The 26,112-nt window shown below is 42.3% G+C and overlaps 1 protein-coding gene across 1 annotated transcript in view; it reads left to right on the forward strand.

The window, feature by feature from the left end:
- Positions 1 to 26,112, forward strand: part of LOC126188270 (glutamate receptor 1-like) — a 1,232,223-nt gene that overhangs the window by 941,289 nt on the left and 264,822 nt on the right. Inside the window, exon 8 of the mRNA XM_049929849.1 lies at positions 9,944 to 10,123. Coding sequence (XP_049785806.1) covers positions 9,944 to 10,123 — 180 coding nt within the window. The remainder of the gene's footprint in view (positions 1 to 9,943; positions 10,124 to 26,112) is intronic.

Raw genomic sequence — 26,112 nt, forward strand, 5'->3', positions numbered from 1 at the left:
CAACGCGTCGTAGCTCACCATTCTTCCTCAGAGGGCTCCTCTCAACATACTCTCAGATACTAGTTTCCCTAACAGACCGAAGATCCTAAAATGACAACGAAGTTTCATACACACATGGATTTAACGTTGCTCAATAAACAATAATAATGAGTCCACGTAAGACATTACATTCCAACGGCACACACAAAATTACAACAGCGAATGCGAAATTACTCAAAGAAATTAAACCTAAAATTACAACATTCTCGATAATAAAGAAATTCCTGGGGTCAGGCCAAAATAGTCGAGATTCTCGATTCCCAGGATAGGAAAATTCAAAATAAGCAATGTTAACAGAAAAAAGTGAAAATAAGGGACAAAAGTAAAAATTCATACTGATTTCCTTAATGTTTTGCAGAACTCTAAACGATTAATAATAGTAGATGTGCAAAACAATAACGTAAGCAGAATAACCCCAGTACAAGTACCTTAAAAGCTTTTGCATGCAAACAAATGAAATTTATTTGCATGAATGATCTCTAACGAAATCCGTCACTTTTATCACACACCACCTCCGGGTAGTTATAGCATCCACGTTCTAATTTGCGATCTCTCTTTTTAACGAACAAATCCACGCTCACTTGTTAGCAACGTCCGGGATCGCGATTCAGTTTCTCTCTGTCTTCCGTATTTGGATGATCACGAAGGGTCACCTATTCACTACTTCACAAATAGACAATGAAAACACCGCCTCCGCCCTAAAGGGAGAAAGCAACTTAAAAACTGACAAAAGTTTCGTTTCGCGACACATTATAAAAAGTGGAAGAAGTACAAGTAGACCTAATTCTAATTTTTGGTTTAATTTTATTGAGTGATTTCGCATTCGTTGTTGCAATTTTTCATTTATATCATTAACTTCGGAGTTATGTTAACTTGCTATGCTATCTGGCAGTTGCAGATGCGTTAACATCGTCTACTCTCGTCCCTATTGCGACAGCTGATAAGATTTGACGGAAGTTTCCAGAGAAGAAAACGGTACAGCCGGCCATAGGGCTATTGTTGTTAAGCAAATGTGCAATTGTTCTGTGAAATGCTTCAACGGATATTTTATGGGATATCGGAATCTCAGCCCAAGCAACGGAAATGCAATCTTGCTTCAGTTACCTCTATTACTTTGCTTTGAATCATTACGGATGTTGTACGTGCTGTAGGTATAGACCAACAGGGAATGTTTGTAGGTAGAATGAGCAGTTCGCAATGGACCTGCCGACATAGCGTGGAGGTCGTGTGGCCTGTGACCGCTACATGACAGAGACAAAATTTTGACAGCGGCTGGAAATTTCGCTTCATCGGAGCTCAGACAATTAGCATGAAAAATTAGAAAATTATATACACAAGCCTTCCTTGTGAATCACTTAGCCTATTACTGAAAACCAGGTCAAAATCCATGCAGTAGATTGTGGGGTGGCACGTCGGGCCCCATATCTACCGTTTTTTTATTAATTGATAACCTACATAAATTAGTATGTTATGAATCCCCAGTAGACTACCTATGGGAAGGTAGCGGTGAGTTGGACGCCGGTCCCAAGTAGTGATCGCTAAGTATAGGCACCATCTGGAACACTTAGTGGCTACTGTTAAGTGTTTCAGACGGCTGCCACCTTCAGTGGCACCGGAACTGTGACTCTGTAGTTGTCTGTAGAATTATTACGTTGTTTGTGAGAGAGTATGATTAATAACTGTAATTCTACTTATATTTAAATGTATTATGCATTATGAGACACGACCACAAACGATTTGAAAGTAATTTTAATTCTGTTAATTGCATTGAATTACAAGAGGATTAATTGGATTTCATACTCATTGCTGCAGATACTTACTGCATTCGATGACGATCGTCTCTATAACGGTCATTCACGCATACATATTACTTCCGTGCCAAAATTTATACCGTAGCCGCTGATCGGTGCAGACTGCGCACGCCTCTGGGTTGTCAATAATGGAAGATAAATAATAAAACATTCCCCTTCTCATATCCTCTAAACTCGTTGTGGCCGCGCTACTTACCCCTCTGTCCATGAGATAGGCACTCCAAAAGTTGCGCATTGTCAGAAGAGAGCATAATACTGTACCGGGTCCCCTGTAGACACAATTATGATGTGGCACAGGTAAAAGGAGCATCATAGTATTGGAGTGAAATGGTACAACAGCTGGAACTGTACACTAAAGTTGAAGTATGCAGGGTAGTACCATTCTTGTGAGCAAAACATATGAAGTGCGAACAGATTCACCATGGAATTCTGGCGATATGTGGACCAAATCCATCGTCACATCTAGCAGTAATGAAGTTGCGCCAACAATTTGACCAAGGCCATACAGACGTGGGTGGTGATGACCGGGAAGGGTAGACATTGTAAGATGTGATTTTTATTTTCTTCACCAAACTGAAAGAACATTTGGGGGGAAAGAGTTTGCACCGATGAGAGCATTCACATAGTTGTTCTCGAACGGCTCCGAATTGAGGAACTCACCGACTGGTAGAATGTCCAGATCGTTGCTTACAGAGACTTGGTGACAGGTGAAAAATAGTGTCACGTATTTATCTGTCGGGTCATTCTGAAGCGTAGTGCGGCGCTGAATGAAAGCTAGCGGTGATCGTGAAACTGCATCCCGGATCAAGTAGTCGTGCAGTCTGCGGTCCTCGGCCGTATTTTATACCACTGCGCGTCTAGCAAGTAACAGCCAAATCCAAAAACATCAGCTAACTTTAAGAGCTTCTAACGAGTGTAGTTTTCTTGTTAACAGTCAGTAACAAACAAAAATAGTTACAGAGGCAGTAACATTCTAAGATGTGCTTTATTTTAATTAACGTCGGTGAACTGGGCTGTGACAGGGGCAGAGTGGTAAGTCATGCGGCCAGTGCGAGGTTAGAATGTGTGAGAGGGGGATGTCTTATTGTTTACCTTCAGTTGCTTACACCCCAAGGCCGTATGTGACTCGTACCAATCAGGTGCTTTGCTATAAATTTTGACAAGGAAATAACAAGTATTCACGATTGCGCAATACAGACACCCTCATCTTCAAATGTGGTACATACTTCTAGCAACGAATATGAAACAAAAATTAAGCGCGTAGTAATAAACCACAATGAGTGGAAGAAAACGACATTCAAAACATTAGTAAATATTCGTGGTCGTGTCGCGTATTGCATAATGCATTTGAATGTGGGTGCATTTACTGTTATTATTTCCGCTCAGCAATACAGAAACAATTCGTCAGACAATTACAGTACCATACCATTGGAGGTCTCTGAAGGTGGCAATATTCAGAAAGAGTGTTCCGAATGCCGTTGACTTCTAATCATCTGTACTTGGAGGCCGGCGGGCAACTGATCGCGCCCTTACTAGTTAATCTATTGGGTGCTCGTAACGTTATAATTTATGTAGATTACCAGTCAATAATAAGATCGGCACACCTGCGGCTCGAGATGCCAACCCACAATGTCATTCTTGACTCTTGAACAAAAGTTTAGCGACCGCTGCCCCACGCGGGTGCGAGCCGACTCGCCGATTTCGCGAGCCCCAGACCATTCCATGAAGTTATTTAGGCGTTTCACGTTTCACCCCACAATCGGAGACAGCGAGCGATGAAAGAGCATTCTGGCCGGCGGTCGGCTGGCGGGAGGTTTAGAATTGCCGTCTGCCGCATAGCTGTGAGCGGCGAGCGACCCGCCATGTGTGGTCGACGAAGATATTGCCAGTTCCGCGAACTCTGTCGCATGATTTTACATTTTCCAATTTAAGACATATGGCACAGGTTCACAATCAAGAGATGCAGTCCTATGATATCTTCATATGATATCTTGTCAATATTCTGTTGCCTGTAATTTGCCTTCCTTAAATATTCCACTGTTTCAATTCTAATGCATGTTATTAACAATAACACTGCTAGTTAATCTTCATCATTACTTAAGCGATGGTCTCCTAGGTTAAGATAAGTGAAATCGCACATTAGTTTAGAAACTTTATTTAGCTTTTCAAACTGAATTCAGCTTCTAGGCACAATTTACTACGTAATATGCAATTCCACCGTCCACTCGCTGTCTGGTCTCCTTCCCCAAACAACCCAACCCCCAACCCAACTCCACCGTCCAGAGTATTTCATAAATGAACAGGCAGAGAGTTTAATGGCTTTAATGTAATATATGCAGTTTATAAATCCTTTCATATGACATTTCACGGTTTTTCAAAACCATCATAGATCAAAACCAAACATAAAAGTTCCAAACACATCGAGGATTTCAAAGACATTTCCTCGATTGAAATGGTCTGAAAAGAACTACCACAATACTGAACTGAACTGCGGTACTTCACGCCAAAAACACCATAGTACAGAATGTATATATGTAGAATAATCTTTGAGACCTTTCCGTAAGTAAAAACAGGATTCAAATGAATTCCGGTCTTTAGATTACCTAGCAAATTTCGAATACATTCTACTTTTTAAGCGTTTATATGTATATATGAAGAATTTTAGTAGTCAGATCAAATGACAAGGTTTGAAGAATTTATAAACATAAAATTAGAAACTTCATCATACTTAACAAACTGATTTCATATCGATAGTAAAATAGCTAAACATATATACAGAAACAAAGTGAAAATCGAAATTACTATAATGATGTGTGGTTAATAATGCGTCCACTAATTTTCTTGGTATATAATCTACACTCCTGGAAATTGAAATAAGAACACCGTGAACTCATTGTCCCAGGAAGGGGAAACTTTATTGACACATTCCTGGGGTCAGATACATCACATGATCACACTGACAGAACCACAGGCACATAGACACAGGCAACAGAGCATGCACAATGTCGGCACTAGTACAGTGTATATCCACCTTTCGCAGCAATGCAGGCTGCTATTCTCCCATGGAGACGATCGTAGAGATGCTGGATGTAGTCCTGTGGAACGGCTTGCCATGCCATTTCCACCTGGCGCCTCAGTTGGACCAGCGTTCGTGCTGGACGTGCAGACCGCGTGAGACGACGCTTCATCCAGTCCCAAACATGCTCAATGGGGGATAAATCCGGAGATCTTGCTGGCCAGGGTAGTTGACTTACACCTTCTAGAGCACGTTGGGTGGCACGGGATACATGCGGACGTGCATTGTCCTGTTGGAACAGCAAGTTCCCTTGCCGGTCTAGGAATGGTAGAACGATGGGTTCGATGACGGTTTGGATGTACCGTGCACTATTCAGTGTCCCCTCGACGATCACCAGTGGTGTACGGCCAGTGTAGGAGATCGCTCCCCACACCATGATGCCGGGTGTTGGCCCTGTGTGCCTCGGTCGTATGCAGTCCTGATTGTGGCGCTCACCTGCACGGCGCCAAACACGCATACGACCATCATTGGCACCAAGGCAGAAGCGACTCTCATCGCTGAAGACGACACGTCTCCATTCGTCCCTCCATTCACGCCTGTCGCGACACCACTGGAGGCGGGCTGCACGATGTTGGGGCGTGAGCGGAAGACGGCCTAACGGTGTGCGGGACCGTAGCCCAGCTTCATGGAGACGGTTGCGAATGGTCCTCGCCGATACCCCAGGAGCAACAGTGTCCCTAATTTGCTGGGAAGTGGCGGTGCGGTCCCCTACGGCACTGCGTAGGATCCTACGGTCTTGGCGTGCATCCGTGCGTCGCTGCGGTCCGGTCCCAGGTCGACGGGCACGTGCACCTTCCGCCGACCACTGGCGACAACATCGATGTACTGTGGAGACCTCACGCCCCACGTGTTGAGCAATTCGGCGGTACGTCCACCCGGCCTCCCGCATGCCCACTATACGCCCTCGCTCAAAGTCCGTCAACTGCACATACGGTTCACGTCCACGCTGTCGCGGCATGCTACCAGTGTTAAAGACTGCGATGGAGCTCCGTATGCCACGGCAAACTGGCTGACACTGACGGCGGCGGTGCACAAATGCTGCGCAGCTAGCGCCATTCGACGGCCAACACCGCGGTTCCTGGTGTGTCCGCTGTGCCGTGAGTGTGATCATTGCTTGTACAGCCCTCTCGCAGTGTCCGGAGCAAGTATGGTGGGTCTGACACACCGGTGTCAATGTGTTCTTTTTTCCATTTCCAGGAGTGTATATCAGTAGACAAATCGACATATAAATATTAAAAATATATTTACAGCAAAGTGACATACTCAGAACTGTATGAACGTCCACAGATTGGGAATACGTGGTTTACGTAAGGAAATCAAATCAAGTTGGGCTAAAATGTGGACGGTATCCTATAGTTCATTAATTGCGTAGAAGTCCCGAGGGGGTAGATTTGTTACAAACCACAAATTTCAAAGATTTCAGTCGAGAGAAATTTGGAAGGAAGCTTCAATTCCAGGTATTTCTATAGAGCTGATTCGTTGGTAGGCTGTCATTCTAAAATCTCAAGTAAATACTGTGATTACTGTACCGCGAGCCCGCTATTTGTCACCTCGAAAAGGCTTTAGCGGCCGCAGTGTACACAAAACGTCCACGAATGACCGTTACTGAAAGCAGACTGCACTAAAAGGGATGCATTGCTATTCAGTTCTGAATGAAGATACCATCCGTACAGGCCATTAGTGTTGCACAACTGCCTTTCTATGAGCTCTATCTTCCATCGAAAATATGCACAAGACGAAATTTTCTAAAAGGCATTATTGTACTGTATATATGCAAGGAGTCGCACTGTTTCTCTCAAGTGTGCAAATTTTTGTTCATGCTGTACTCAAAATCTAGATGGTGTGACTCGCACCATTTTTATGCGGTTGGCCTGAAATGGTAATCCAGGCATGTAGTACCCTTCTCCATTCTAAAATTTAAACTTCCGCTCTGGAAAATGTTACAATTATAAAAATGTACCAACTATAATGCAATGGTGGAATGTACTTCTCATTTAAACCCAACATGTCGTCCCCATCTACGGATGACGTTTTCAAGGGGGATCGTAGTTTCTTTGAATGTCAGATTCATACCCTTGCTTGCTACTGACTGCAGCAAAATTACACTTACGCGTCCTTACGCGTATTAAATTTCCTTGCCGGCCGGAGTAGCCGTGCGGTTCTAGGTGCTACAGTCTGGGACCGAGCGACCTCTACGGTCGCAGGTTCGAATCCTGCCTCGGGCATGGATGTGTGTGATGTCCTTAGGTTAGTTAGGTTTAATTAGTTCTCAGTTCTAGGTGACTGATGACCTCAGAAGTTAAGTCGCATAGTGCTCAGAGCCATTTTAAATTTCCTTGATGGGCTAGATGTCAAGAAAGAAGACGATCGCGTAGCCCGCACAGTTTACCGAAAACCCACGCGCACGCATCGTTACCACTCCTGGGATTCGAACTACCACCCACAACAAAAGCATTGCTGAAGTATGGTTATTCGTCCGCTGATGTATAAAGTGCGTGCAGAAGCCATAGTGATACAGAAGTGCCCACGGCATCGAAAGTTATCCTGCCTTTCATTAAGGACGTTACTGACCGCATATAAAATATCTTGAAAATATGGAACATCGTTGTAATTCTCAAACCCAACCTGAACATACAAGATCACCTAAAATTGGTCAGAATGCTCGAAAATTGCTGGAAAAATCTGGAATTTATAGAAGTCCAAGTAGTTGTGGAGAGGTGTGCGTGGGTACTACAAAAATAAGGGTCAAAAAACGACTAGAGGAGCACAAGAGCGACAGCAGAAGGCGGGAGATTGACGGACCAGCTGTTGCGGAACATGGTTTACAGTCAGGAGATCACCACACTCTCTTTCACAGAACTCAAGCTCTGGTGCTCATAAAGGGATACCATGGAAGCCTATACAGAGGGTGCACAGGAACTGTAAAACGCCCCAGGATTTTCAGCAGGAAGGAGGACGGGGTGAAATTGAATGACATTTGGATCCCGGTGCCGAAGAAGACGCGTACAGTCTTCCACCATGGGGTGATAGCAACAGCGGACGACGGAAGCCGACAACGGCCAATTGCATTCGCTTATTCAAATGATGAGACGTCACGTCACTGCGAGGAAGTAGACGTAAACAGAATTTGGCTACAGTCTGTAGCGAGCCACGGTGTCAATCGGACACTCAGAGAAGCTACGATCCGCCTTGGAAACGTCCTCCGCAGGTGGGGACGAAATGTTAGGTTTCCATACATTCGACCACTGCCCAATAATCTGGACCATTTTATTAACTTAGTTCCTTCATGACATTTACGTTTTGTGAATGGTACCTTGAAGGTATTGCAAGAGTAATGGCCACCAATGTACCGGGTGATCAAAAAGTCAGTGTAAATTTGAAAACTTAATAAACCACGGAATAATGTAGATAGAGAGGTAAAAATTGACACACATGCTTGGAATGATATGGGGTTTTAATAGAACAGAAAAAAAACAAAGTTCAAAAATTGTCCGACAGATGGTGCTGGACAACTAAACGTCAGTGATGCGCATGGCAATCGTGTATAAAAGGAACTGTAATGGGAGAGAGAGAATCAGATGCGCCAGCAGTCGCAGCATGTTGACGTTAACTGAAAACTCGCTTTTAATGAAGCTGTATTATCAGAATGTGGAATGTGCTAGTTCACCGTTACGATCCTATCGCCATAGGAAGGGGATTCGAACGGGTAAAGGTCCGTTGACAAATGCAGCTGTGGCGAGAATGATTTCGAAGCTCGTTTAGACGATAGACCCCGTAGTGGCCGACCGAGCACAAGGCGTAATGCTGCTGAGACAGTTCAGGAAGCAATGGAGATTGTAGCGGGTATGTCTATGCACGGGGAAGTCAGCGCTCGTGCAGTCGCACGTCGCACCGGCATTCCATACACTACTATTTGGTTGGCGATTTAGTGAAGCGGAGGGCATTTGCGGTGTGGGCGTTTCAAAAGATGACGGAAGATGACGATTGGTTGAGTGACGTATTGTGGATCGCCGAAGCTCATTTCACGCTCCGAGGGTCTGTCAACGCCCACAACTGCAGAATTTGCGCTACCGAAAATCCTAGAACTGTCGTGGAAAGTCCATTGCACGACGAGAAAGTCACGGTATGGGGTGGATTTAGCACATCTACCGTTATCGGGCCTTTCTTTCTTCGAGGAAATGCGTGATTCTGGTTTTGTAACTGCTAACGTGACGGGTGAGAGGTACGCCGATACGTTACAGAATCGCATCATCCGTAGCGTGGCTGATAAACACCTGCTGGAACGTACGATGCTTATGCGGGATGACGCTCCACCCCATATTGCTAGACGCGTGAAACGTCTCTTGCGCACGTCGTTTGGTGACGATCGTGTGCTCAGCCGCCACTTTCGTCATGCTTGGCCTCCCAGGTCCCCAGACCTCAGTCTGTGCGATTATTGGCTTTGGGGTTACCTGAAGTCGCAAGTGTATCGTGATCGACCGACATCTCTAGGGATGCTGAAAGACAACATCCGACGCCAATGCCTCACCATAACTCCCGACATGCTTTACAGTGTTGTTCACAACATTATTCCTCGACTACAGCTATTGTTGAGGAATGATGGGAGACATTGAGCATTTCCTGTAAAGAACATCATCTTTGCTTTGTCTTACTTTGTTACGCTAATTATTGTTATTCTGATCAGATGAAGCGCCATCTGTCGGACATTTTTTGAACTTTTGTATTTTTCGGTTCTAATTAAACCCCATGTCATTCCAGGCATGTGTGTCAATTTGTACCTCTCTGTCTACATTATTCCGTGATTTATTCAGTTTTCAAATTTATACTTTTTTGATCACCCGGTACTTGAGAGTAAACTGAGTAATGTAGAGCTACTCCACTTACCCAAGTACTTCAGATCAACAAACATCCATGGTACAGTGACCCAACGAGTGATGCAGAAATTGATGAAGACGCGTGCAAGTTTGTTACAATAGTGGACGCCTCGATGGTAATGATCGCTCGTGTACTGCGTCAGGCCCCGGCGGCGCTGATGTACGACGCTGTGTTCGCGCTGGTGGAGGCGTTCAGCCGGCTGGTGCGGAAGAAGCAGGAGCTGCTGCGGCGCGGCGCGGCGCCCGCCGTCGAGTGCAACCTGGGCGGCGGCTTCGTCACGCACTGGGAGCACGGCGAGAAGATCGCCCGCCTGCTGCGCAAGGTCAGCCCTCCCTCCAGCCTCTCTGCTCTCACCCCTCACCCGCTACACTAGTCGCAGCAGTTTCCCTGCTACGACACACAGTCAGGGACTCTCGCAAATGAGGAAAACTAACAGACCACATCTCCAAGACGAAACACACTGTTTATAAGCAAATGAGACCTTACAGTCGTCGTAGTAGAAGTCAGACAGACGACTGGGTTAGTCCAGATGAGGACGTCTGTACAACGGACTCCTCCAGCACCGACACAGAGGACGTACCATACGATGAACATGTAGACGTCGAAATACAGAATATTCATTTTCTTCTAGGTGGGCCCAGCAGCCTTCATCAATTTGAAAATTGCATCATTCCACCAGGCTGTGTTTTGAAATATTTTCTTTGCGCTACTAGTTTCCTACACTGTCCATTCTCAGGTACTAAGTGATTATAATCACTACTGTGTAGTGTGGGATCATTAGCAGACAAGGTCAACGGAATGCATCGACCATGTTAAAGCAGGGCAGCACGTTTTGTGCAGGGTGATTATAATTAAAGTTAAACTTTCAAAACGCTGTAGAAATTGCACCACTGGTCAAAATGACATCAAGTTTCAAGTGGATGATTGGCCGTGGAAGATTTTGTAGATAGACGAAGCCCACTTCTAACAGAGAGGATATGTCAATACACATAATTCTCGAATATGGGCAACGGAAAATCCACACGCAAATTAACCAGTACCATTTCATCCTGAAAAGGTCTCTGTTGCGGGTTTATGGCATCATTTATCATAGGGCCATATTTTCTTCGAAGTGGTCGGTGCTCCCGGTCCTGTTACCTGTACCATCACTGGTAAGTCTCTTGGGCAGCCACGTCATTCCAGCTCTCCAACAGCGTGGATGTGTGCATGGATCGTTTTTATGCACGATCACACACCTCCACACATTCCAAATCCAGTTAAGCAGCTGCTGAAACGCCATATTGGAAATGCTACAATTATCAGCCGCCATTTCCCTACAGCTTGGCCCTCCAGATGACATGATTTCAATCCGTGTGACTTATTGCTATGGGGCTATCTGAAAGATGTTGTGTTCAGTGTTCCAATTGCAAACTTAGCTGTGCTGAAGGCACGCATTGAGCAACACATTCGGAACATGACCCCAAAAACACTTCGATCAGTTGTGGAACGTGCTGTTTCTCTATTTCAACCTGTTGCGGAAAACGGTGGACAGTCACACGGAAATTAATAATCCGATTTTATTTTTATTGTTGCTTTTATGCAGTTTTTGGCCTCAAGACAGTTAAAAACCGATGTGATTGATGGTTTTTATGCGGTTTTTGGCTTCAGGACAGTTAAAAACCGATGTGATTGATGCTTTTTATGCGGTTTTTGGCCTCAGGACAATTAAAAACCGATGTTATTGATGCTTTTATGCGGTTTTTGGCCTCAGGGCAATTATACCCCCATGTGAGTGACGCTGTTTACGCGTTTTTTTTTTTTTTTTGCCTCGGGACAGTTAAAAACAGATTTTTCCCATCTGATGTGATATGATGAATGGCTTTACTCAGCTAACAGTATCAGACATGTACATCAATACACATTGAGTAGTACAGCTTGTCTTACGTCAGTCGTACATCTTAGGCATTGTTGTATGATTCATTTGTCATTTGTAGTCGACCACTATTAAATTATGATGCTTACAGCGCCATCTATTGCTACATTTTTAGCTATTTCTTTTTCTTCTGCCATCCGTTTTCGCCTTTGTCCGATAATATTCTAACCAGTTGTGTTATTTCTACAGCGGTTTGAAAGATTAACTTTATTTATAATCTCCCTATATATTTATAGTAACAGATGTGGATACGGCTTTGTCGGTTCATTAAAAAAATCGCGTACCGTCATATTTGTGCACATCATGGTCGCTAACGATCATCTTCTTGTAATATTCTCTACTTTCAGACTGTATAGGGTGAAGAATAATCCGCACATTCGGACTTAGCAGCGTGATTCCTCAAATACTAGCTATACGAAAAGTCTCTCATGAAATTTCGTCCTGCGCACATTTCGGCAGTAAATGGACGTCTGGCAACACTATAATCAAGTTTGTGGTAACTGTCGCTGTCAGACGGTAGCAGTCAGGCGGTAACAGTCGATAGCGTTTTGAATTAGCGTGCAGTAGGTCGAAGGTTCGGTTCTGAATCGAGTCTTATTTGTTTTTATTTGCAAAAAGTAGTCTGCTTGGTACGTTATGTGACGTCTTAATCACCATACAGTGATTCTAGTGGGTCCTCTAAAAAACCTTAGCAGTTACGTACTACAAACACAGAAATTGAAGTAAATCGTTTTCATTGTCAGCTTTTAAAGAAACACTTAGCAAGTCATGGATACGAATTGTTTCGCATGACCGTATCTACTAGATTCCAACTTGTTTTGTGTGTACCCTCCCCCAGTGATTCCATCCGTTAATCTTCTTCTTCTTCTTAAGTTGCCAATCCTAAGATTGATTTGCAGCAGCTCTCCATTCAGTGCGATTGTCGGCCAGCCTCTTCAATTCCGTGAAACTTCCGCATCCTAGGTCCTGCATTATCTGGCTTATGTACTTTCTTCTAGGTCTGCCTCTTGCCCTTTTGCCCTCCACAAGGCCTTCCGTTATAGTGTGGGGAAGACTTTCATGTCTCAGAATGTGTCCCATCCATATATCTCTCCTCTTCTTGACCGTCTTCCAAAGAACTGGAACTTCCTCCGCTCTCTGCAGGACTTCTTCATTTGTCATCCTGGCCGTCCATGGAATTTTTAACATCCTTCGCAGACACCACATTTCGAATCCTTCAATCCTTCTTCTTTCGTCCTCTCCAAGTGTCCAGCTTTCGCTGCCGTAGAGAAGCACACTCCCAACAAAGGTCTTTATTAACCGCTTCCTTAACGACAGACTTATCATATTTGATGTCAGGAGTCCTTTCCTTTTATAGAATGCAATCTTTGCCTGATTTATTCTACTTATTACATCTTTCCTACTACGACCATCTGATGTTATTCTGCTTCCCAAGTAGACAAAGTCTTGTATTTCTTTCAGCTTCTCTCCATTCAGCCTCATATTCGTAATTGCTTGATTATTTTGTTTGCTTGCAACTAAGATTTTTGTTTTTGACTTATTAATTTTCATGTTGTACCGTGTAGCAAGAGTGTTTTCTATTTCCTCCAACACTACTTGCAATTCTTCCTCATTTTCCGCTAGGACAGCAATGTCATCCGCAAAACGCAGCATATCAACTATTTTTCCCTGGATCCTGATTCCATTAGCTTGTCCTAACTTTTCTCTGACCTCGTCCATTGCTTTCTGTATGTACATATTAAAGAGGACAGGGGAGAGTGCACATCCCTGTCTCACACCCTGTTTAATTTTTGCTTGTTGTTGATGTTCCCCACATCTCACTATTGCCACCTCTTCTTTGTATATGTTCCATATCGTTCTCCTGTCCTTATACTTAGCTCCAGTTTCCCTCAATATCTGGAATAGCTTTCTCCATTCAACCTTATCAAATGCTTTTTCGAGGTCAATAAATGCTATGTAGGTGTCCTTTCCTTTTTCCATTCTTTTTTCTATTATGAGCCTTAGGGCCATAATGGCTTCTCGCGTACCTCTCCCTCTTCTAAAGCCAAACTGGTCTTCTGTGAGCATGCATTCCACGTTCCCTTCAATTCTTCTGAGGAGGATGGTCGTCAAAATTTTTGATGCATGTGATGTTAGGCTGAGGGTTCTGTATTGTGCACACGATTTTGCTGGCATTTTCTTTGGTAATGGAACAATAATACACTTTTTGAAGTCCTCAGGCAGCTCTCCAGTATCATATATTTGGCAGATTAATTTATACAATTTATCTTTTATTTCTGTTCCAGCTGCTTTGATGATTTCTGCAGGCAATGAGTCAATTCCTGGTGCTTTTCCGTGCTTAAGTGCCTGTAGTGCCTGATCAAATTCAGACCTTAGTATGCTGTCTCCTAGTTCATCTTTATCTACTTCGTCCTCACTTTCAATCATGTCATCTTGTACGTTGCCTCCATATAATTTCTCTAGGTATTCCTTCCACGTAAGTGCTATATCTTCATGATTATACACCATCTTATTATCCTCTCTTATTAGGGCATTACATCTAATCCTTTGTCCTCCTGAGAAGAAGCGTTTCACTGTTTTGTATGCTAATTCAAGGTTCCCTTTCTTCAGAAGGTCTTCAACTTCTTTGCATCTGTCTTCAAGGAATCTTTCTTTTACTTGCTTCAACTTCCTGTTGATTTTGTTCCTAAGCACTCGGTATGCCGTTTTCCCTTCTTCCGTTTCATTATTTTTGAGCTTCCCTCTTTCCTCAAACATAAGTATTATTTCATCAGTTATCCACTCCTTCCTCTTTTCAGGTTTTTGTTTTCCAATTATCTCTTCAGCTGCTTTTATTAGGCCATCTCTCATATTTTCCCAATGTTGTTCTACATTCTCTATAGGATGCTGTTGAATTAGATCCTTAGCCCTTTCTTGGAACTCCTTCTGCGTCTCACGGTTTCCAAGCTTCCCTATATCCAGTTTTCCATTTCCTATTTTCTTCCTTATGCATTTGAACTTGAGTCGGCATTCCGCAACAACCATGTTGTGATCACTCACAATATCTGGGCTTGCGTATGCTCTAGAGTCTTTTAGTTGATTTCTAAATCTATTTTTGACTAGAATGTAATCAATTTGGTATCGTTCTCTATCCCCTGGTGACTTCCAGGTGTATCTTCTACGGGGGAGATGTTGAAACCACGTGTTCGATATTATCAGTTGATTCCTGTTACAAAATTCTATAAGTCTATAAGTAGTATCCGTTAATACTAGCTATTATTCTGGCCAAGTTCTGGTCCATTACATTTAGTTATTGCCTTACGTCAACAGTAGGGCTAGCGACATGCTTTGAAAATAATTTCTGTGGGACCATTGGGGGAGGGTATATAGAAAACAAATTTAGAATCTAGTAGATGCAGTGGCGCGAAACAATTCGCGTCCACGACGTGCAAAAGGCTCATTTAAAAGCAGACCAATGAGAACGATTGTGCTTCCATTTCTGTCTTCGTAGTACATGAGCGCAAATGTTTTGTAGAAGACCCACTGTAATCGCTGTATAACGATTAAGACGCCAGATAGCAGGCTACGCAGACTACATTTAGCAATTAAAAACAAACAAGCCTCGATCCAGTCGAAACCAAAAAATTACCCACTCTACCAACGGTTCAGCACTGCTCTGGTAGCTGTCAGAGATAGTTAATGTGCATGTGATTACAGTGTTGGCAGATTGACAATCTTTAGCGTTCATTTAGCGCTCGAAATATGCGCAGGGCGAAATTTTGTGACAGATACTTCTCTTTTCTATTGCTGGTACGTCAGCAATCACGCTGCGAAATCCGACTGCACAAATTTTTCTTCACACTATATACCAGTCGATGACAATATTATTGCACCTGGGGCTGAGGGCGTCACTGTCGGCTTATCTGAACCAGCGGGGTAGAGGAGGGGAGGAAGGACGGTACAATTACAGTCATGCAATGAAAACTGCAGCAACCTTGGTGATTAGTTACGAAGTGCTTGGTCCTTCGTAATAGGAGTCGAGCGCATATTCTTCATCTGCTGTATCTTTCTCACTGGAATTCGTCCCAGTATCACCCGCCGTGTCTGTTTCCAAATAACTGTCTTTCGGCATGTGCTTCATATTCATCTTCACTCTCCAGACCAACATTGATTATTAAATTATTCGTTGTTTTTCCATTAACCCATCTCTGCGAAATTATTCAATTTAAGTTCCTTTTAAATGTCCGCAGTCTTTTGCACAATTGCCGGCCGGAGTGGCCATCCGGTTCTAGGCGCTACAGTCTGGAACCACGAGACCACTACGGTCGCAGGTTCGAATCCTGCCTCGGGGATGGATGTGTGTGATGTCCCTAGGTTACTTAGGTTTAAGTAGTTCTAAGTTCTAGGGGACTAATGACCTCAGCAATTGAGTCCCATAGTGCTCAGAGCCATTTGAACCATTTTTTAAAACAATTATATGTTTTAGGTTAGTTACGTTAATGGCAGAAGCTTTTTTCTGCAATTTTTTGTTTCGTTGTGTTCCAGATTAGCTCTATACGGTTGAAGCAATAGTAGTGTGCTGGTAGTATTTAAAACAACTTCTGCTTTAAAAACGGGTTTCGGCTTATTGTAACTCACGATTTTTAAGAGCTGATTTTTGCTAAGTTCGGTTCAAAACTGATTTTGCTTTGAATGAATCATTCAATTACGTTCATTTTGCTGGTTACAGTAGTAGCGAATTCATATGACTGAACAGTTTGATACGGTGCGTTATCAAGAACAAAAGTACTACCAGATGGCAACTTGAGAATCAGTATCTTTCCTAAACATTTGTGGTAATTATCCCTGTCCATATCACCGTGATATACTTGGATTCCTATTTCGAACCATAAATTAGCTATGCACCCTCTATGAAACCCGTTGTTCTTCCAACGCAGACAACAGCTCCTTGGTCTGCAGTGGTGTTGGTCAGCACTTTTTCATGGTGTAGTGCGTATGTATCCACCTTTCGACTGTGAGTAGCACTGGTTTATTTCGCCTCCTTTCATTGTTTCCGATTACTATCAGATATTCTGCACGCTTTGCAACAATGTTGGAACATTCTGTTGGGAGGCATTCTTATTTTTGCAGTTTTTGCAGCAAAATCCCATTTATTTCAGATTTTCCGAAATTTTCTTCCCCATCCTCAAAATTTATCTCTTTTTTTGAAAATATAAGCAGCTCCCTCGACGCAGGCATTTAGTTCTTCTGCGCATAATACTCCAAAAATTTTTTCTCGAATAAATGCTTTATCAACGTTATCTAGAACAGTGGTCGTCAACTGCGAACAGCGGGCTGCATGTGGCCCGAATCAAGTGGTTCTCAAACATATTTCACAATAACATCCATCAGGCAACTAATAGCCAAATCTAAAAACGTCAAGTAACCTTAATACGTTCTTAAGAGTGTAGTTTTCCTGTTCAGTAACAAAAAAGAATACTTACAGGGACAGTAACATTTTAAGATGTACTTACTTTTAATTAACTTTGATGTAATTTTCCATGAGCTAAGTAAATATAACTTAATCATAGTTAACACTTGGTTCAAGAATCATGAAAGAAGGTTGTATACTTGGTAGAACCCTGGAGATACTAGAAGATTTCAGATAGATTGTGTAACGGTAAGACAGAGATTTAGGAACCAGGTTTTAAATTGTAAGACATTTCCAGGGGCAGATATGCATTCTGACCACAATCTATTGGTTATGAACTGTAGATTAAAACTGAACAAACTGCAAAAAGGTGGGAATTTAAGGAGATGGGACCTGGATAAACTGAAAGAACCAGAGGTTGTACAGAGTTTCAGGGAGAGCATAAGGGAACAATTGACAGGAATGGGGGAAAGAAATACAGTAGAAGAAGAATGGGTAGCTTTGAGGGATGAAATAGTGAAGGCGGCAGAGGATCAAGTAGGTAAAAAGACGAGGGCTAGAAGAAATACTGAAATTAATTGATGAAAGGAGAAAATACAAAAATGCAGTAAATGAAGCAAGCAAAAAGGAAAACAAACGTCTCAAAAATGAGATCGTCAGGAAGTGCAAAATGGCTAAGCAGGGATGGCTAGAGGACAAATGTAAGGATGTAGAGGCTTATCTCACGATGGGTAAGATAGATACTGCCTGCAGGAAAATTAAAGAGACCTTTGGAGAAAAGAGAACCACTTGCATGAATATCAAGAGCTCAGATGGAAACCCAGTTCTAAGCAAAGAAGGGAAAGCAGAAAGGTGGAAGGAGTATATAGAGGGTCTATACAGGGGCGATGTTCTTGAGGACAATATCATGGAAATGGAAGAGGATGTAGATGAAGATAAAATGGGAGATATGATACTGCGTGAAGAGTTTGACAGAGCACTGAAAGATCTAAGTCGAAACAAGGCCCCGGGAGTAGACAACATTCCATTAGAACTACTGACGGCCTTGGGAGAGCCAGTCCTGACAAAACTCTACCATCTGGTGAGCAAGATGTATGAGACAAGCGAAATACCCTCAGACTTCAAGAAGAATATAATTATTGCAATCCCAAAGAAAGCAGGTGTTGACAGATGTGAAAATTACCGAACTATCAGTTTAATAAGTCACAGCTGCAAAATACTAACGCGAATTCTTTACAGACGAATGGAAAAACTAGTAGAAGCCGACCTCGGGGAAGATCAGTTTGGATTCCGTAGAAATATTGGAACACGTGAGGCAATACTGACCCTACGACTTATCATAGAAGAAAGATTAAGGAAAGGCAAACCTACGTTTCTAGCATTTGTAGGCTTAGAGAAAGCTTTTGGCAATGTTCACTGGAATACGCTCTTTCAAATTCTGAAGGTGGCAGGGATAAGATACAGGGAGCGAAAGGCTATTTACAATTTGTATAGAAACCAAATAACAGTTATAAGAGTTGAGGGGCATGAAAGGGAAGCAGTGGTTGGGAAGGGAGTGAGGCCCGATGTTATTCAATCTGTATATTGAGCAAGCAGTGAAGGAAACAAAAGAAAAATTAGGAGTAGGTATTAAAATCCATGGAGAAGAAATAATAACTTTGAGGTTCGCCGATGACATTGTAATTCTGTCAGAGACAGCAAAGGACTTGGAAGAGCAGTTGAACGGAATGGATAGCGTCTTAAAAGGAGGGTATAAGATGAACATCAACAAAAGCAAAACAATGATAATGGAATGTAGTCGAATTAAGTCAGGATGTTGCTGAGGGAATTAGATTAGAAAATGAGACACTTAAAGTAGTAAAGGAGTTTTGCTATTTGGGGAGCAAAATAACTGATGATGTTCGAAGTAGAGAGGATATAAAATGTAGACTGGCAATGGCAAGGAAAGCGTTTCTGAAGAAGAGAAATTTGTTAACATCGAGTATTGATTTAAGTGTCAGGAAGTCGTTTCTGAATGTATTTGTATGGAGTGTAGTCATGTATGCAAGTGAAACGTAGACGATAAATAGCTTAGACAAGAAGAGAATAGAAGCTTTTGAAATGTGGTGCTGCAGAAGAATGCTGAAGATTAGATGGGTAGATCACATAACTAATGAGGAGGTATTGAATAGAATTGGGGAGAACAGGAGTTTGTGGCACAACTTGACTAGAAGAAGGGATCGCTTGGTAGGACATGTTCTGAGGCATTAAGGGATCACCAATTTAGTACTGGAGGGCAGCGTGGAGGGTAAAAATCGTAGAGGGAAACAAAGAGATGAATACACTAAACAGATTCAGAAGGATGTAGGCTGCAGTAGGTACTGGGAGATGAAGAAGCTTGCACAGGATAGAGTACCTTGGAGAGCTGCATCAAACCAGTCTGCAACTGAAGACCACAACAACAAGTAAATTTGACAGTTTACCTCAGCGGCCACTACGGGGTTAACGGATGTGGCAGATGGAATGCTTTATTGAATGTCTTCCCGTGCTGATAACACATGGGTCTGTGTGCCTCACACACATCGGCTGCTGTGGTACAAATTTCAAACGGAAGTAAGAAGTATTCGTAAATCCGCATTACAGAGATAGTCACCACGAAATGGGGTACGTATTTGTATCAATGAATGTGGAATTAAATTACAGCTGTTGTGATACAGGGCAATCAGTAGAAGATAAATGACATTCAAATCATTTAGTAAAGATTGTGATTCTGTCTTACATTGCATAATGAATTTAAATAGCGTCAATGTTTTTAATTAGTTAATCATTCACTCACACAAACAACACAACAACACTTCATCAGACAATTTCAGTGTCACAGTGTTTGTAGTTTACGAGTTAATCATAAGGTCGGTATTTATCCGGCTCTAGGTGCCTCCCCACAACGTTAGCATTGGCACTTGAGCAGAAAGTTCGACGACCACTGATCTAGAGATCTACTTCCCTAGATTGCCTTTGTTTAATAGAGGTTTTAACTTTTCATCGGTTTCTTCTACCTTCTTGAAGTCTTTCAGAATGTCTTCCATTGTTCTTTGCAACGTTCCTAGCATTTTTGACACTAACAAGCTTGCTTTCTGTAGAAATATTATTTCTTCGTTCTGCTTTTTTCTCCCTGAAAAAACTGTACGACTTCAAATATAAGCTCTTTTTCACCTGTATGTGTTCACTTTCGCGACATCTCCACTATTTTCCACTCACAGAGTTCTTCATAATTATGGATAACACCGCACTGCACTACTGACAGCATTTCACGACGACACGCTAAACCACTTGATAGTATATGCACAACTGACATGAAGGATTCACATTACAATATATTTTCCTTAGTCACCACCGTATTTGTTTCCTGTAACGTCACCTTGTGTCCTGATAACGGACACGCAATGTCAAGCTCAGTGCCGGCCGGTGTGGCCGTGCTGTTAAAGGCGCTTCAGTCTGGAACCGCGTGCCGCTCCGGTCGCAGGTTCGAATCCTGCCTCGGGCATGGATGTGTGTGCTGTCCTTAGGTTAGTTAGGTTTAAGTAGTTCTAAGTTCTAGGGGACTGATGACCAGAGATGTTAAGTCCCATAGTGCTCAGAGCCATTTGAACCATTTTTTTTTAAGCTCAGTGATACCGTGGCTGGGAAGTACACTTGACACCGCAGCTGCAGTAGCTTTGAGAATATTTTATGAAAATATTCAGTTGCGGCAATGAGGGGAGAATCTGTAGTATCACTTATTTCCAGAGTTGAGAGAGAAAAAGTAAAATACTGTTATATCTGGTACATATTAAGTACCAATGTATGTCATAACAGTCATATCAACAGGTGTAAATAGTGTGATTTGGAGTAAACATAACAAGAAGACGACCACTGACGACCGTGCGGTGCATAAATATGCATGACACGCGGTTTTATAATGAACAGTCAACATTGTATCCATATCTCTTACATGCTCAAAACTAGTAGTGCAAACAAAATATTTTAAAACACAGTCTGGTGGAATGGTGTCAGTTTTCAAATATAGCAACGTTAAATGTAGATGAAACCAGAGAGGCAGTCATAATCATATAATCGTAGCCGGTTATTGTACCAGGCGCCACGTTAAACCTGTCATAATAATTACATAGCTATTTAGGACGCAGCGTAAGTTAGAATAAGAATACACAAAACATACACAACAATACCAATAGTAATCCTTTTCCACATAGTATGCAAACACGATGTTGAACCTAGAATTAAATAGGCTAACATATTAATATGCCTTATTAACCTTGTGAGGCACTGCACAGAAATGTCGGACTCGCGGTCACATTCCGAGACCTGAGTAGCGCAACTCAAGGGATATCTACCACTGAATCTGTCCTATCTTCTTTTATCATTAACATCATTTTTACCTGTAACATTTATTCCTTTGAAACTTCCTGTTTCCGGTGTGATGTGTAATAGTTTGAAAGTTTTATTGTCAAAATTTTTTGTTATGACAACAGACGTACAGAAACGCATGAAGCTCTGTCTCTGACAATATTATTGTTGTCTATACTTTATCTCTAAACATTACTAAGCTCTCTAGTGAAACATCGTTATCGTTATCATAAAATCTGATATATAGCTCTACAACTTGTCTTATAAAAATCCTTAATCCAATATCTCAGTATTCAAACATTTTCTGGAACTTACTACTATCGGACATGTCAGTATTATGATAGAGAACAACAACAAAAAAATACTCTTCCTGTAAATCATGAAAAGTTGATTATACTGTATCTAACAGCCATTCTGAAAATATTCTCTAACATCTCCTAGCAATTGTTCTGTAATGCTCCTGCACGCAACTGTCACTTTACCTCTTCTTGCAGCTGCATGAATATTCTGCATCTACCAAAAGCTAAAACAATGCAAAAAAAAAAAAAAATACTGCGACCCATACAGAGCGCAATTCATGGGCAAAACACCCCTTTTTCTTTTTTATAAAAATCAAATGATTGGGAGGTGTTTAGTCAAATAGCCTTAAGCGGTGTAAGAAATGAATCAATGAGAACTTTTGATTTACTATATTCTGAAAATTGATGATTCATACATTGCCAAACTTGACTCAGGCCTTTCTTTTCCTTGAACAGTTTCATTAGCAAAAACTTTAGTTATTCCACATTGTATTTAATCAATAATCACGTTTCTGGTCGCAACATAGATAAGAATATTGCTTTCAATGTATGCACATACAAATTTGACAAAATCCCTCTACTGCGCAAGCAAGCAACAGCTGCGCGCAGCAAAAACGGTCAATTACCAATTAATACCAAAATCTCCTCTAGCGCTACTAGCACGGGCAGGGCAGGCTGTGACAGTTCATGGCGCGTGGCTTCTCTCCAAGCGCCCGATTGCTCTCAACAACTGTTCGCGATAATAATATCTCAGTGTTTGTGTCGTCCAACCGTCAAGTTTTATATGTTGAATAGTGCTGCCATTTGCACAAAGAAAGAGGACAAAGGGTCACGACACCCCATGTCCACGGAATGCTGCATGGGCAACGTAGCTACTCCAGTTGGTCCCTCTTAAGGACGTATCACGTCAATTTTATAAATTTCCCGAACAAAATATCAGTCACTACCTAAAAAATGCGAACTTGTCACTTTTGTGCGGCTTAGATGACGCAAAACTCGTGCCAGGTCGTCACGTAATCCTCCACCGCAAACATATGCAATAGCAGTTAAGTGGTTTGTCAGACAGTTACAGTCGGTTGTATTGAATCAGCGCGCTAAGGTAGTTGACAGACAGCTGAAAGGAGCTGTGGCGTTCGGACGTGCTCATGACCACAATGTGAAAGAAGCTACCCGACTTATTGGTGTATCAACGCGGACTGTCTAAAGTATCGACAACGATTGGCGTATTATTCATAGCTATGTAAAACGGCCTGAAAGCAATTATCGACAAAGATTGGAGACAAGATCGTGCCTTGTCAAAAACACACAGTTTCACACCAGACTGTAACTTTAGGAACGACAGCATTTTCCTTCAGGACCGTTATTAAACGCGTTTCTTCACGATCGAGATTTCTGCATGTTGTGACATTCTCAAGTGACAGCTTCGTATGAAGTGCGTCAGTGCATAATAGTGCGTCTGAAGAGAACACCGCCTTCTATGGTGCTCATGTTGTGTCGAACAGGGAGCCACTCAGTCGATGCTACGTATTAATTAGAGACCGTGCGACGACAGACCGCATAAATCAGAATCCTCTTCCTTGACGCGGACGTTCAGTAATCTGTCCTCTACATTAAATGTTAATGGTCACTCAAAGTTTAGTTTTTCCCAAAACGAGGAAGAAATACTGCAGGTGCATCGAAGGAATGACGACTGTAATTAACTTCTTCCACATATGCTGCCGAAAATGAAATTAAAACTGCGCCTCCGTTCGGCACAAATTGTATATACAGTATGTAACACCTTCCGAAAATTCTCAACAGTAATAAGCTTGTCATGAAATGAAGATGTGATCAGATACTTCAGCGAAAGATTATTCTTCATCTCCAATCAAAATATTCCTCAAGCCCTATCATAACTATGAAGAAGGCGAAAATATAGATAAATCACTCGTCGGAACTTTGCTGTGCAATGTTAACCTAAGCAGAAAATAACATTTCCACCTTTCTATCGACTCTAACATTGATTAAATATGACTTAACACCTGAACATGTCGACCTGTTTACACCAAACATAATAACAGCCATTTCGTTGATGGAAAAATTATACAACAGCAGTTTAACAATACAAGAACTCACTAGAGACAATGCGCGCGTGCTTCTCCGTGGGGCGATGGCTTGTCGGCACGTATTCGGCTAGCGACCAGACACACTGCGCTGCTCGGTCTGTGAAGGCGTCAAGAATTTTTCCGGTCCTCAGCAGCGTGCTTACAAAGAGGGACAGTACCCCTATTGCAAAAACACAATGAATAATGATACAATACTTACGACATATACCGTCTGTCCAAAAGGTTCAGAGAGTGATTTTTTTCCTGGCATATAGGCGACGCCAGCGCTGTAACAACGGTGGCAGCGTGAACTAAGAGCTGTAAACAACAGATGCGCATTCGACCAGTCAGTTGTGAGTAGACAGTGCTAAGTAAGTGGACTTGCGGCCGTAGTGTGTTAACTTTGCTGTGTCACAAGTTGCAATGGAGCCTCGTCTCGAAATCTGGTGTTCAAAACATTCTCCAGAATATGTTGAAGAACAGAAAAGTGTGTGCAGAGTTTGTTCCGCTCACCATGACAGCCGAGGAATAAGGACGACTAGCGGACTCCTGGCGTGACTTGGCTGAATACAAAACGCTGAAATTGCCTTTCTGCAAAAAATCATCACGGATGACGAGACTTGGTATTATTAATAGCAACACACTATATGACGACAAAGTGCAGAAATTCGCGTGAAGGGCCAACGTTTTGATAACACAACCGACATTCAAGCCGATATAACGCGCTAATTGAACGACATCACAAAGAATGAATTTTATGAGAGTATGACGTGGCTTTATGGGCGTTCTGTGCATTGTACTCAAGTTAGGGGAGCGGGGAGAATTTTGTAGAATATGCGAAGCATTCAAACCACTATCTTAACCTTTATCTATTGTTTGTTAATTCAATCTCAAAACTTTTCGAGACATTGGTTCCACGGCCGCGGAAAAACGAGTGTAGCGAATGAGTGTATGATACTTCACCTCGTATCAAACATGTTTGCGTACACGAGGTGTGGCTAAAAAATAACAGGAGTAATGCTTAAAACTTTTTATTTCAAAAACATACATATTTAGTTATTGTCACCATGAATATACTCCTATTATCTATCCCTGCAACGCTCCATGTGAATTTTCCGCCGATATTGCCGGACGGCTTCCTTTGTGAGCTCCTCGATAACGCACGCTGCTTTTTCTTTCACATTTTCAGCGGACTAAAATCTTATTCCATTTAAAGCTGATCTAACCTTGTCGAATAAATAACTCACATGGGGCTGGGTCAGGGGAGTAAGGTGGACACTCTAATATTATGATACTCTGCTTCGCTAGAAACCTGTAACTGACAATTCTGAGTGAGCCATTGCTTTGTCTTGATGTGAAACAGATAACCCATGACTTGTTCTTCCTCGGTTCAGGTCTTTCTTCATTCTTATTTGCTCACACATTCGAGCAAGAACTTCAAGATAGCAATGATGATTAATAGCTTGACATTCAGGAACCCAGTGAAGACACGCAGTACCATGAATATCGAAAGTAAAGGAACCCCATCACCGTTTTAAATTGTGATTTCCTCAAACCGGCTTTCTTCGCTCTTGGTGAAGCTGGGCCCTTCCAGTCCATAGACAGGCACTTAGTTTGTAGACCATAAATGAAAAACCAAGCGCTACGAAATCAGGATCATTTTCAGTGGTATTCAAAGTGTCGGTACAAACATTTTCACGACCATTTTTTGGTACAAGCGTGAGAATTTTCGGCACCCGTTCCGGATGCACTTTTCTGATGTTAAATTAGGTTATGTAAAATTTCACTTAGAAAATGTCGAACATCCATCTTTGCCTTCGCGCGATATCCAAAGACCGTCACCAGGGCCCAAGAAATATTTAACCCGGTTGTTGTTAAAATCATTGCAGCTTACTCTGATCTCCACCACTTCCTTTATAATTCCTGTCACATTCAGCTTTTGGAGCACTAAACGTTCTCAAACTCAATAAATCAGCCGTATAAGAAAGTGACAATTTTAGAATCTTCCCCCCCCCCCCCTCCCCCGCGCGACGCCCACGTTTTGCATAAATTTCTCCGGACACCCATGGATAAACAGCTTATTTCCGATCTAAACGTGGGTTTCAATAAATCTGAGACTGTTGCAAACTGTATGAATTTATGAATCTATTTGTGTGCTCATGGCGTATGAAATGTCTACATAACCCAGTTGAAGATGAGTTCTACTATTTAACGCGTTACTAAAATATTTTAATAATTTCTGGA

Source organism: Schistocerca cancellata, chromosome 5, assembly GCF_023864275.1.
Source record: "Schistocerca cancellata isolate TAMUIC-IGC-003103 chromosome 5, iqSchCanc2.1, whole genome shotgun sequence".
Lineage (NCBI taxonomy): Eukaryota > Metazoa > Arthropoda > Insecta > Orthoptera > Acrididae > Schistocerca > Schistocerca cancellata.